The 12,490-nt window shown below is 40.6% G+C and overlaps 1 protein-coding gene across 2 annotated transcripts in view; it reads left to right on the top strand.

The window, feature by feature from the left end:
• Nucleotides 1-8,477, top strand: part of LOC131233871 (7-deoxyloganetin glucosyltransferase-like) — a 40,851-nt gene extending 32,374 nt beyond the window's left edge. The window contains exons 1-2 of one of the 2 annotated variants that reach the window (XM_058230711.1): nucleotides 3,444-4,010; nucleotides 7,441-8,477. In XM_058230711.1, coding sequence (XP_058086694.1) covers nucleotides 3,509-4,010; nucleotides 7,441-8,378 — 1,440 coding nt within the window. In that variant the 5' untranslated portion in view covers nucleotides 3,444-3,508 and the 3' untranslated portion in view covers nucleotides 8,379-8,477. Of the gene's footprint in view, nucleotides 1-3,443; nucleotides 4,011-7,440 lie in introns of those variants that run through there. The other variant, XM_058230704.1, reaches the window with a different exon arrangement.
• Nucleotides 8,478-12,490: the final 4,013 nt, after the last annotated feature.

Below are 12,490 nucleotides of genomic sequence, written 5' to 3'. Positions count from 1 at the left end.
TTACATTTTGCCATATGATGTGGCCCACCTAATATTTTATTAGACTGATAGTTAGGACCCATGGTGAAAAGGTGATGCCGTGCCTGATGGATGGGGTGGATCTGATGCATGCTTGTCCCATTGGCACTCAGTACGAGTCATGAGATCAACCAATGCAGATTGCGCGGTCACTATGCCACCATTGACTACCTAAATGACTCAATGTGACAGGATTTATTGTGCCATGTGCTGCGGTCGGAATGCGGTCACTATGCCACCATTGACTACCTAAATGACTCAATGTGACAGGATTTATTGTGCCATGTGCTGCGGTCGGAACACGGTCACTATGCCACCATTGACTACCTAAATGACTCAATGTGACAAGATTTCCACCATTGACTACCTAAATGACTCAATGTGACAGGATTTATTGTGCCATGTGCTGCGGTCGGAACGCGGTCACTATGCCACCATTGACTACCTAAATGACTCAATGTGACAGGATTTATTGTGCCATGTGCTGCGGTCAGAAATGGGACCCCATCTCCTGCTGCTAGACTGACCTGAGTGCCATGCAAGACAAAAAAATTCATGGGATCTGAGAGTGTATGACAAAAATGCATCAGTGGATCTATCTAATTGTTTTTTTTCCCCTCCTATTGTGATCTTGAAAAATTGATGGATAGAATAGTTTGTAACCGGCATCTTTGTGGGCCCCACATAGCTTCCTACTACGGCAACTTCCTGTGGCAAAGAGGCACCGGCAAGTCACGTCCGTGACTGTAGGAGACATTTGCAAGCAAATTGTCCACATGACAGAGGGAGAGTGAGTACGCTTAGGATGCTGAGGAAATCTATCCGGTGTATGTCTTCACCAACTCCATCTATTTACAATCAAATGGTTGAGGTACGAATATGTTGTGTGCGAGAATCAATATAGCAACTCAATCCAAATCGATTAACTTTGATCCCAAGCGCCAAAATAAGTAAATAGGTCCAATATGAATGTATATAACCAGATTATGAGAAGACAGGTTACTTACTCAGCCACTTACAAATGTTTATAATGATCCGGCGATAATCGAAGAGTGAGGTTCTTCCTCCGAAGATGGATTACTTAATGCCTTTCACAAGAAAGGACTTTTAGAATATCGGTGCAAATCAAACAAAAGAAAAAACTCACAATCGATCACTGAAAGCAAAATAAACGGTTTATTTTGTTCTTTTTCACCTAAAGAGTGTAGTCAGTTATGTCGGACTGTCGTTGGAGAATGTCATGGTCCCATCTACAAGATTCCAACCGTTGAGAAAGCTTTGGCTCTGGCGTGATCCACCATTGAACCTACTATTTTCTGTAGTGTGGTCCACTTGAGCTTTTGCATTGTATTATTTTTTTGTTATGCCCTAAAATGATTTGAAAAAATAAATGAGCAGCATGGATATAACATATACATTATAAGAAAGTAATGACAAAAGATACTTATTAATCGAAATATATTTTCTAATTTAAAGTTTACTAATTTAGAATTTAATGTGAATTGTTTATTTGAAAAACTCTATAGAATTTAATTCTTCCTTTTCACTATTAAAAATAATGATGTCTTAAATTTAATTCATTTTGGCACTTATAAGGCTCGCGATGAATCCTTGAAAAGTTTGAAGTATTTTTATTTTCTTTTATTGATGATTTTTTTCAAAAATATATGAGTTTGAGTGTTGAAAACGAAGAGTGATGTTTCATCTTTTTTTTATCATGTTTAAAGTGTTGGTTGAAAACTAAAAGAAAATAAAAACTAAGTGTTTCAAAACTAACAATGAAAGAAGGCATACTTCAAACGAATTCAAAAAAATTTATAATATAGCATTGAAGGGAATTACAAAACCCTAGTAGTTTATAGTAGAACAAAATCGTTGAATATATAAACTGTATGCTTATGAATCATGTTAGAAGCATCATGAGTTCAGTTATGCTTGAGTGGTGTTTTTGGGCAAAAGCCATTAACGTGACTTATTATTTGGTAAATGATTTTCTTACGATTGCACTAGATTGCAAGATCTTTGAAGAGGTATTATCTGAAAAATCTATTAATTATTCATTCTTTGTGTTTTTTGTTGTACGCTTACGTGTGAATTTCTAATTATTCCTTCTTTTGTACTTTTAATTATGACACTTATGTGTGAATTTCTAAATAGCAAATGATTAAAGTAAATGCGAGGTCCAAAAAGTGCATTTTTCTTAACTATGTAAATGGAATAATTGGATACAAATTGTGGGATCTACTTCCCATAATTAGTGATCAATTGATATGTGGTTTTCTATGAACATTCAATGTAGAAAGATAAGGAAATACTAAGCTCAGAGTCATGAGAAATAATTGAAATTTTGAAATTTTGAAATTTTCATACGATGCTTAAAATCAACTTACTAATTTAGAATAAGTACAAATTAATAATACCATTAAAGATGAAGTTGATAAACAACTTGAAGATGAAATACTATTTTTTTTTCAGCGATTAAAACAAAATTTGTTGCAAATTAAGTCAAAGGTAGAATATATCAAAAAGAAAAAATTTACATCCACCGAAAAGGCCTTTAAAGCTCTACCCAACTGGCCGGAAATCGATTTACAATCTTTGTGGCAACTGCCTATTGTATTACATGAAATTTAACTTTAGAAAACACTTCCTCAACTTGACCCGACTAATTCCTCAAAGTTTTATTATTTCTTTCTAACCATAAAAACCATGCATAGTCCCGCCAATTGAGCAAAGTGCCATACTTTCCACCCCACAAGCTCATGCATACCTTCATGACATGTGGAGAAATTACTCTTTATGAAATACTAATTGTTGAAATTCAATGTAATAAAAGTCAGCCAAAGAGAGATACAAAACATGCTGTTTAAATCAAGAATTTTATTACGGGTTATGCTTGCATGATAGAAGAGTATTGCCGGCCTTATTCGTAATGAGAGGCATGTGAATCTATAATTAGTAGCCAGTGGAGAGTATCCATGGAGGAAAAGATTAAAGCACCGCATAAAAACATGACTTGAAAATTAGATAGATTACATAAGTGATGTAAGGCAATTAATTGCAGAAAATTACAAGCTGAAAAAACATATTAAAGGAAATATTGAAATATATAAAATCTGACTAATTTGACTAATTAAAATGTCCAAGTTGACTGAATATCCGAACCAGACTCATCCAAGTCTCATGACCATGCTTCTTTTTTTTCAAGGGTGCAACTTGAGTAGATTGGGTGGGGTAGAGGATCAACCCAACTTCAAGAGGTCCTAACCCACTATTTGAACTTATCCAAATTCCAATCCAAATTCCTCTATACTCACCCAACCCCACCCCACCTAAGCTAACCGGACCCAAATTTGCTCAACGCTGTCATTTCTCAACCCGAACTCCATTTGGGTCAATCAGTTCAGCTTTACCCGAACTCAAGTTGCAGCCCTACTTAAATATGTGGTCTCTGCAACATTATTTCATCGCAAGCGATAATTAGAAAGAAATGGCTTCCGAGAAAATGGAAAAGCCACACGCAATCTGCATCCCATGTCCTGCCCAAGGCCATATCATACCCATGATGCACCTTGCTAAGCTACTCCACTCAAGAGGCTTCCATATCACCTTCGTCCACACCGAGTTCAGCCATCTACGTCTCATCCGGACCGGTGCCATCGATCCAGCGATTGAGATTGAAGGGTTCTGTTTTGAGGCCATCCCTGATGGCCTACCTGTGCCTGAGGATGCCAATGTAGCCCCAGACCCTACGGAATCCACCTCGGCAATATCCAAACACGGTTTGGCTGAACTTATAAGGAGAATCAATGGGGACACTCAAGGTGGCCCACCAGTGAGTTGCATGATGAGAGATGCATTCGTGAGTGTTGCTCAGCCAATCGGAGACGAGTTTGGGATCCCTGATGTAGCATTTTGGCCCATGTGCGGTGGCAGTTTCATGGGATTCTTCCATATTGATGAGCTCATACAGCGAGGGTACTTATTCAAAGGTACTATCTTTCTCCCTATCTCTTCAGGACTTGTTTGGGAGCTTCAAAAATAAAGAAGAAAGAGTGACTTTTGTCTTGGAAGTAATTTTACAAAAAGAAAACATTTAGAGAAGAAAAAAAAAAAAAAAAAAAGCAACGCTGGGAAAAATTATAGATCTTATTCCTATGAAAACATATTCTTGAAAAATGTTTTGCGCCAGAGAGCAAGCTTAGTCAAGAAAAATTCTTTCTTGGGAAGTATTTTCCAAGCTCCCAAACAGTCAGGTATATTGTAGTTTCCTTCACATAGGATATACATTTGTTTTTGAGTTTTTCAGTTTGGACCAATGGAGCTATGTCTAAGTGATCCAGACCATTAATTTGTATTGCCCCATCTGGATAACCCATCCCCAAGTTCCCAAGACTGGAAGATACTGTAACCATATGTTTGCACTTTGAAGTTACTGGCCATATATTGAAAGGATATGATTGTTCTGTTCAGGATAACAACCCATCCAATATGGGCCCGAACTATCAATGGTCTGGATTGTTCAACCAAGGACCCAACTTGTACAAATTGAAAATAAAGCTAATCCATGGGTCTAAACACCTGACCAAAACGTGAATGAACTGGCTCACTTGGATGATTTTAGAGCAGTCTATATGGGTCGGGTCGGGTCCTAGAGCGAGCTGATCCTGTCCGGGTCATTCCTTCATATTTTTATTTTTATTTTTTATTTTTTTTATTTTTTTTATTTTTTTTACACACGCGCACACACACACAACCACACACTCTAGTAGAGCTAGGCATCGGTCGGGATTGGATCGGATTGGGTAAAACCCGATCAGACCCGAATCTCTATGCCCTGATGCCAACTCGGACAGATCCGGGACCGAGTCCGAGTCAGCTGACTCGGACAAGTCTGATAGATGGTGGGACTGAGCCGAACCGATTCCGACTCGGTTAGAGAAACCTTGTCGGATTGGATTTGACAGGATTCGGATAGTTTAAATTTAATTTAACTATTTTATGTGGTGTGGCCCACTTCAGCTTTGAATATACTACATCTTTTTTGCACAACGCCTAAAATGATAAGTTAAAATAGATGAACGGCTTAAATAAAACATATACAGCCAGGTGAGCCCCACGTAACTTTAAAAAAATGATATGGGTGCTTTCCCATGTGTATTACCATGTTTACCTGCACTGAGGCAAGTGCAGTGCCGTACTTCTCACGCCAGCTGTTTATAACACTTGCCGTATGAAAGCACGTCACCTGCTAATAATGGGGTATGTGTTATATCCAAACCGTCCATCCATTTTGCGAGTTAATCTTAATGCTTGAAACAAAAAAATAAGACAGATCTAACTATTGTGGGGACCACACGAATTATTTAATGGTAAAAATCATTCTCTACTGCTATTTGTGGCGTGGTCCAGATAATCTTTAGATATTATTTATTTTTTGGATAATGTTTTATAATAATGTCTAAAAATATATGAACGGTATAGATATAATAAATATATCACAGTGGGCCACGCAACTTTGATATCCTTTGAACCGTTCATACAAGTGGGAGCTCGAGGAGCGTTAGTGCTCGTCTTCTCACGACACGTAACTAAATATAGCTGGAGACGAGAGGGGATGTCAGATCATTGAGCGTACGGAGAGGGGAACGGACTGGCTACTCTCCATGACATAAGTCGGTGCTAAGTGGACCCCACCATGATGTATGTGTTTCATCCATGCCGTCCATATATTTTTATTGATCATTTTACAATATAATTTTAAAAATGAGGTATATCCAATTCTCAAGTTGACCACATTACAGGAAACAGTGTTGAATGAGAGCTGACCATTAAAAACATGTTGAGGGCCAAAAAAGTTTTGGATCTAGGTGTTCTTTGTTTTTTCTCTTCATCTGGGACTGTATGACCTAATCAACGGAATGGATGTCAAATAAACAGTATAGTAGGCCTTAGATATCAAATAAACAATATAGTAGGCCTTAGGGGGATTTTAATGTTGGATATCCAACCCCTATTGTTTTCGTGTGGTGTGGTCCACCTGAGATCTATATTACTCTCATTTTTGCTACCAAGCTATAACTTAAACTTTAAAAATGAATGAACAGAATGAATGAAACACATACATCCGAATCGGGTCGGTTCGGATCCAATCGGATCGGTTTATGGGCCGGGTCGGTCGGGTAGGCGTGGATCCGATTTCGACCCGAAAAGATTTCGGATCTAACCTAATCAACCCCATTCGTACTGATCCAGACCGTTGGATCGGGTCAGAACGGGTCAGATCCACCTGATCAGGTTAGGATTGCCCAGCTCTACACTCTAGTGGGATTTTACCACCTATGGGTACTCGAACCCTGGACCAGGTGTTGAAACTCCCGAGAGTCTACCACCGGAGCAAGAGCGAGGACCTCTGTTGATCCTAGCCATCTGCAAGGGGCCAAATCGGATGGTTGGGAATGCTTGATGGAGGATCTTGTGGTGGTCGCCAACCACTGAGGGGGCCATCCCGTGAATGATTTGGACCATCAGGTGGGACCAACATGTACAATTTGTTGGGCCTAATAAAAGCTCGACAAAGCATTGTATGTTCCTGTTTTTACCTCATGTATGGTGGGTTTAGGTTGCATCATGCTCATGCACACACCTGATGTACACATAGCATTCATATAGTTCAATCCATCCCTTAAAATTTTGGGCAGGGGCCATGGGTAAAGTGCTACACTTATCAGATAATCCTGACCGATAGATCATTGACCATCAAAGGCCATCCATTCTAAGATGTTACTACGATATTATTTCCTTGAACTTTATTAAGCACACACTGGAGAAGGAAAGATCGAGAAAATACCGTCCATTAGGTCCGCTTCATCTACCATGCAAAAATAAGGTGATCTGATGGTTCCATGACTGAAACTATCTTTTGTGAATGATCTTGGCCATCCACTTTTGCATTCCATCGACTGGGTGGTGTGAACATCTGACTGATATGATTATTTTCAAGGCAGCCCATGACAAGTGGATTGAAACTAATGGGCAGCCCTGATTGGTGATGTGGACGATGATGAGTCGCAATGCAACTATATTCATGGGAAGGTTCCCCTACATTTGGCCCACTATATGAATCCCCATTCTTTTAATGTCAATGGTTTTATTTTATGGTAAATGTTTTTTCCCTACTGTATTTATTTCGTTTTAATTTTTTAAACAGACTTGCACAACACCTCCACATGAGCACTTGAACCCATGACATCAGTGTTTAATAGCACACTCCACGTGAGCACTTGAACCGATGACTTCAGTTTTAAAAACGAATGTGGCCCTTTTTTTATATTTCATAATAAACATTACCATTACATTTCTATTACCTTAACCCAATGTTAGATAGTCTTAATGCCATTTTTTTAAAATTATTATCCATAGATGCCAATTGTTCAACCAACGGATATCTCGACACTCATATCGACTGGATTCCGGCAATGCCAGACATACGTCTTAAGGATCTTCCAACTATGATCAGAACGGTGGACCCCAATGATTTCTTGCTCGACGTCTGCAGACAGGCGGTTCAGACTTCATTGAAGGCTTCAGCAATCATTCTCAATACATTTGAAGAATTGGATAATGAGATAATTGATGCCGCCAAGCATAAATTTAAGCTGCAACGAACTTATGCTATAGGTCCTTTATTCGCACTCTGTAATCAGATTCCAAATCCCAAGTTGAATTCCATTAAGTCGAATCTATGGAAAGAAGAGACGGAATTTATTAAGTGGTTAGACAAGAGAGGTGATGGTACAGTTGTTTATGTGAATTTCGGTAGCGTTACTATTGTGACACCGGAACAGTTGAAAGAGTTCGCATGGGGGCTGGCTAATAGCAACCATCCATTCATGTGGATCATCCGGCCCAATCTTGTATCTGGGGGATCAGCTATTTTGGATCCAGAGTTCCTGGAGGAAACAAAAGGAAGGGGTGTGATAGCGAGTTGGTGTGCACAGAAGCAAGTGTTAGATCATCCTTCGGTGGGCGGGTTTCTAACACACAATGGATGGAATTCGACATTGGAGAGCATTCATAGTGGTGTTCCAATGCTGTGCTGGCCTTTCTTTGCAGATCAACAGATGAATTGCCGCTACGCATGCACTGTTTGGGGGAATGGAATGGAGATTGATGGTGATGTGAAGAGAGAGAAAGTAGAGGGTGTTATTAAGGAATTGATGGAAGGAGAGAAAGGGAAGGAGATGAGAAAGAATGCAATGAAATGGAAGAAGAAAGCTAGAAAAGCTGTTGAAGTTGGAGGGTCTTCTTACATTAGTTTTGATACATTGGTGAATGATTTGTTGGTTATGAAACGTTAGCTATTTGCTTCTTTTTTTTTAATGTGTATTTTCTTATTTGATATTGTTGAGAACAAAACCAGCTTTTATTCCAAGTTATATTTGAAAGTGTTTTCTTCATGGGTGCTAGTATTTATGGGCATACCTGTTAAATATACAATTATACTACTTTCTACTATTGTATTATCTGAAGTGTAAAGAGGAACTTACATTACACCTAATGGCACATTGATCATGTGTGGCCCACATTTTTTACGGCTACTATCTACACCAAACATCTGATGCATATGTGGGGCCTACCTTCTTTTTTTTTTTGGAGTACAACACATCCTTAGGCCTTTTTTCTGTTTTTTTTTTTGGGCAAAAGGTGGAACATGCCACCAACTGTATATTAGATGGACAAAATATACAACCATTCGGGCATGCCCAGTAACAAAAAGAACGGGCTAGCCTATCGGATGAAAGACAAAAGAAGGGAGACAAGAAGGAAAACTGAGAGAGGAGACAAGGGGCCGAGGAAGGCCAACAGCAGCATGGGCCAGCTGCAGCCACAAAAAGCAAGCAGCAGCTGAGAAAGCGCTCTGGCCGATAGAAGAGCCAGCGAGATCAGCGGCAACAATGCCAGGGAGGACAATGGCCTAGATGAAAGAGGGAACTTGCTCATAGGCTGGCCGGGAGGTGGCTAGACAAGGCAAGGCAGGGATAGCTTAACCAATCCCTTTTTTGGACCGACAGTGCTGAATCTGGCCCACCCCTGATGTGTCTAGGACCAATGAGCCTCTAGCAGTCCTTGGGAGATCAGTGAAGTTGAGGAAGATGTTGGGGGCCTTGCACAAAGCCTTAGGATCTAGCCTCCCGAAACAAACCAAAATTATGGATAATAAAGCAATGAAATAAATCAAAGCATAAATCACACACCACACAAGAGATTTTTACGTGGAAAACCCTTAAAGAGGTAAAAACCACGGGACCTTGTTCAGATCAATAATCCACTACGAAGTAGAACGTTACAACCGTCTTCACTCACACAGGAGTGGATAAACAATGAGAGAATAAAAGAAAAACGGAGAGATCTCACCGATTACGAGGACTTAGAAACGCTGAGATATAAGTTACATAGTAGATAACCTCCACGAGCATAATCTCACTTCTACAAGCTTCCTCTCTCTTTCTCTCTTTCCATCACACCTTTGATAGCCCTCTTGTGTTTTTCATATGTACATAAAAATCCTAGGAACCCCTATTTATAGTTTTAGGAAACTCCTTTTCGCATCTCAATTGCAAAATGACTCAGATTTTCGCAATCCGCAAAATCGCAGAACGAATCTGCATAACCACGACCGGTCGAGACGAGACCACGACCGGTCGAATGCCACCCATGACCAGTCGAGCACCACCCTCGACCGATCAAGCACCCCCAGAAAAAATAGTCCAACTTTGAGTCGAGTCGCTAGACTTTGAGTCGAGTCAGGACTCGACTCCACGACTGGTCGTGCACCAGCCCTCGACCGATCGTGTAAGGCTCACGACCGGTCGAGCACGGGGAAAAAATCCCATCAAATCTTCCCTTTTTTGACTTAGGAGGGATTTACCTTCTTGAAGCCAGTCTGGTTTCTACAAACCTCAAACTTGCCCTTGAGCAAAGCCTTGGTCATCATGTCTGACTCATTATCGTCCGTGTGAACCTTCTCAAGCTGTAACACCTTTTGTTCCAAAGTATCCCTGATCCAGTGATACCGAATCTCTATGTGCTTTGACTTGGAATGCTGACATGGATTCTTGCTCAAGTTTATAACACTCTAACTATCGCAATAGACCACGTGCTCCTCCTGCTTCAAGCTAAGTTCCTATAAGAACATTTTCATCCAAAGCATCTCTTTACATGCCTTTGTGACTACAATTTACTCGGCTTCTGTCGTCGACAATGCTACGACATTCTGTAACTTGCTCTGCCAAGAAACTACTCCCCCTGCAAACGTAAACATGAACCCCGAGGTAGACTTCCTAGAGTCTATATCGTCGTCATATCTGCATTTGTATAGCCCTCTAACACAGGTTTTCCATCATCATAGCATAGGCTCAACCTAGATGAGCCTCTTAGATACTGCAGTATCCACTTAACCACTACCCAATGTTCTTTGCCAGGATTAGCAAGATACCGGCTGACAACACCAACCGCATATGTTAAGTCTGGGCGTGTACACATCATAGCATACATCAAACTTCCTACAGTTGACGCGTAGGGTATCTTCTGCATCTCTTCCACCTCTGCCTTCGTCTTAGGACACTACATGTCGCTCAATCTGAAGTGACCATCCTATGGAGTGCTGACCGGCTTCGCTGCATTCATATTGAACTACTCTAGGATTTTCTCAATATACCGCTCTTGTGACAGCTAAAGTTTCCTGCTACTTCTGTCACGAGTTATCTTCATTCTTAGGATCTGTCTAGCCGGGCCCAAGTCTTTTATCGTAAAAGACTTGCCCAACTCCTGTTTCAATCTGTCGATCTTCTTAATGTCTTTTTCCATGATGAGCATGTCATCAACGTATAACAGCAGAACTAAGAAATCACAATCTGAGAACTTGCGCGTGAACATACAGTGGTCCAACTCCATTCTGTCATACCCATGTTGTAACATGAGCGAGTCGAACCGCTTGTACCATTGTCGTGGAGCTTGTTTCAGCCTATACAAGCTTTTTCTCAGCCTACACATTATATGCTCTTTGCCCTTGACTTCGAACCCCTCTAGTTGGTGCATGTAGATCTCTTCTTTCAGGTCACCATGGAGAAAGGCAATTTTAACATCTAACTGCTCTATCTCTAGATTTATGCTAGCCATCAACCCAAGCAACACCCATATGGATGTCATCTTCACCACTAGTGAGAATATCTCCTCAAAGTCTATACCTTTCCTCTGACCAAACCCTTTCACCACAAGTCTGGCCTTGAACCTTGTTTGTGAATTCTTCTGCTCAACCTTCTTTCTGAACACTCACTTGTTGCTCAAAGCTTTCTTGCCCTTAGGCAATTTCACCATATCATAGGTGTGGTTCTTATGCAAGAATTTCATCTCTTCTTGCATAGCTTTCAACCACTCCGTCTTATGCTTGTCGGCTAGGGCTTCAGAATAATCTTCTGCATCTCCCCCATCAGTCAGCATAATATACTCATGCGGCGAGTTCCTCTTGGACGGTTGTCTGTCCCTAGATGACCTCCTCACCTGTGGCTCAATAGATGGATCAAGTAGGGGCTGCTCCCCTAGTCCATCTTCTGAAGGAACTATCTCGTCCTCTGCACCTTATTGTACTCCCCCGTCATCAGGCACCAGGGGAGGAATAATCGAATTCATATCTTCTAGCTCACCTGAACTAGGTTGGTTCTTCTCTGGCTTACCAATGTCTTCTATACACTGATCTTCAAAGAAAACCACATCTCTGCTCCTTACGAGCTTCTTCTCGGTCGGATCCCACAATCTGCAACCGAACTTTTCATCACTGTACCCTAAGAACACACACTGCTTGATCTTCATATCGAGCTTGGACCTTTCGTCCTTTAGTACGTGAATGGATGCCCTGCATCCAAACACCTTGAGATGACTGTACGATGGATCTTGTCCAGTCCACACCTTCTCGGATACTTCTCCATTCAACGGGGCTGATGGAGACCTGTTTATCAGATACACTACCATGTGCATTGCTTCTCTTCAAAACATCTTGGGTAATTTCACATGGGATAACATGCATCTGATTCTCTCTACAATGGTGCGATTCATTCGCTCAGCTACACAATTATGCTGGGGGGTCTTGGGAACCGTCTGTTCATGCCATATACCTAGAGACTTGCAGTACTCATGAAAGTCGTCAATGCATTCACCACCATTGTCAATGTAGATGCACTTCAATGATCTACCTGTCTCTCTCGACCATAGCATGAAATAATTTAAACACACCAAAGACTTCGTCCTTGGATTTTAAAGCATAAACTCAAACCCTCCTAGATGCATCATTTATAAAAGTGACAAAATACAATGCCCCACCTAAGGTTTTTGTCCTCACAGGACCACAAACATCAAAATAAACCATATCTAATACATGCACTTTATTAATATAAGAAGCAGTTTTGATGAATGA

Source organism: Magnolia sinica, chromosome 2, assembly GCF_029962835.1.
Source record: "Magnolia sinica isolate HGM2019 chromosome 2, MsV1, whole genome shotgun sequence".
Classification (NCBI taxonomy): domain Eukaryota; kingdom Viridiplantae; phylum Streptophyta; class Magnoliopsida; order Magnoliales; family Magnoliaceae; genus Magnolia; species Magnolia sinica.
This window is presented reverse-complemented; position numbering and strand designations above follow the sequence as displayed.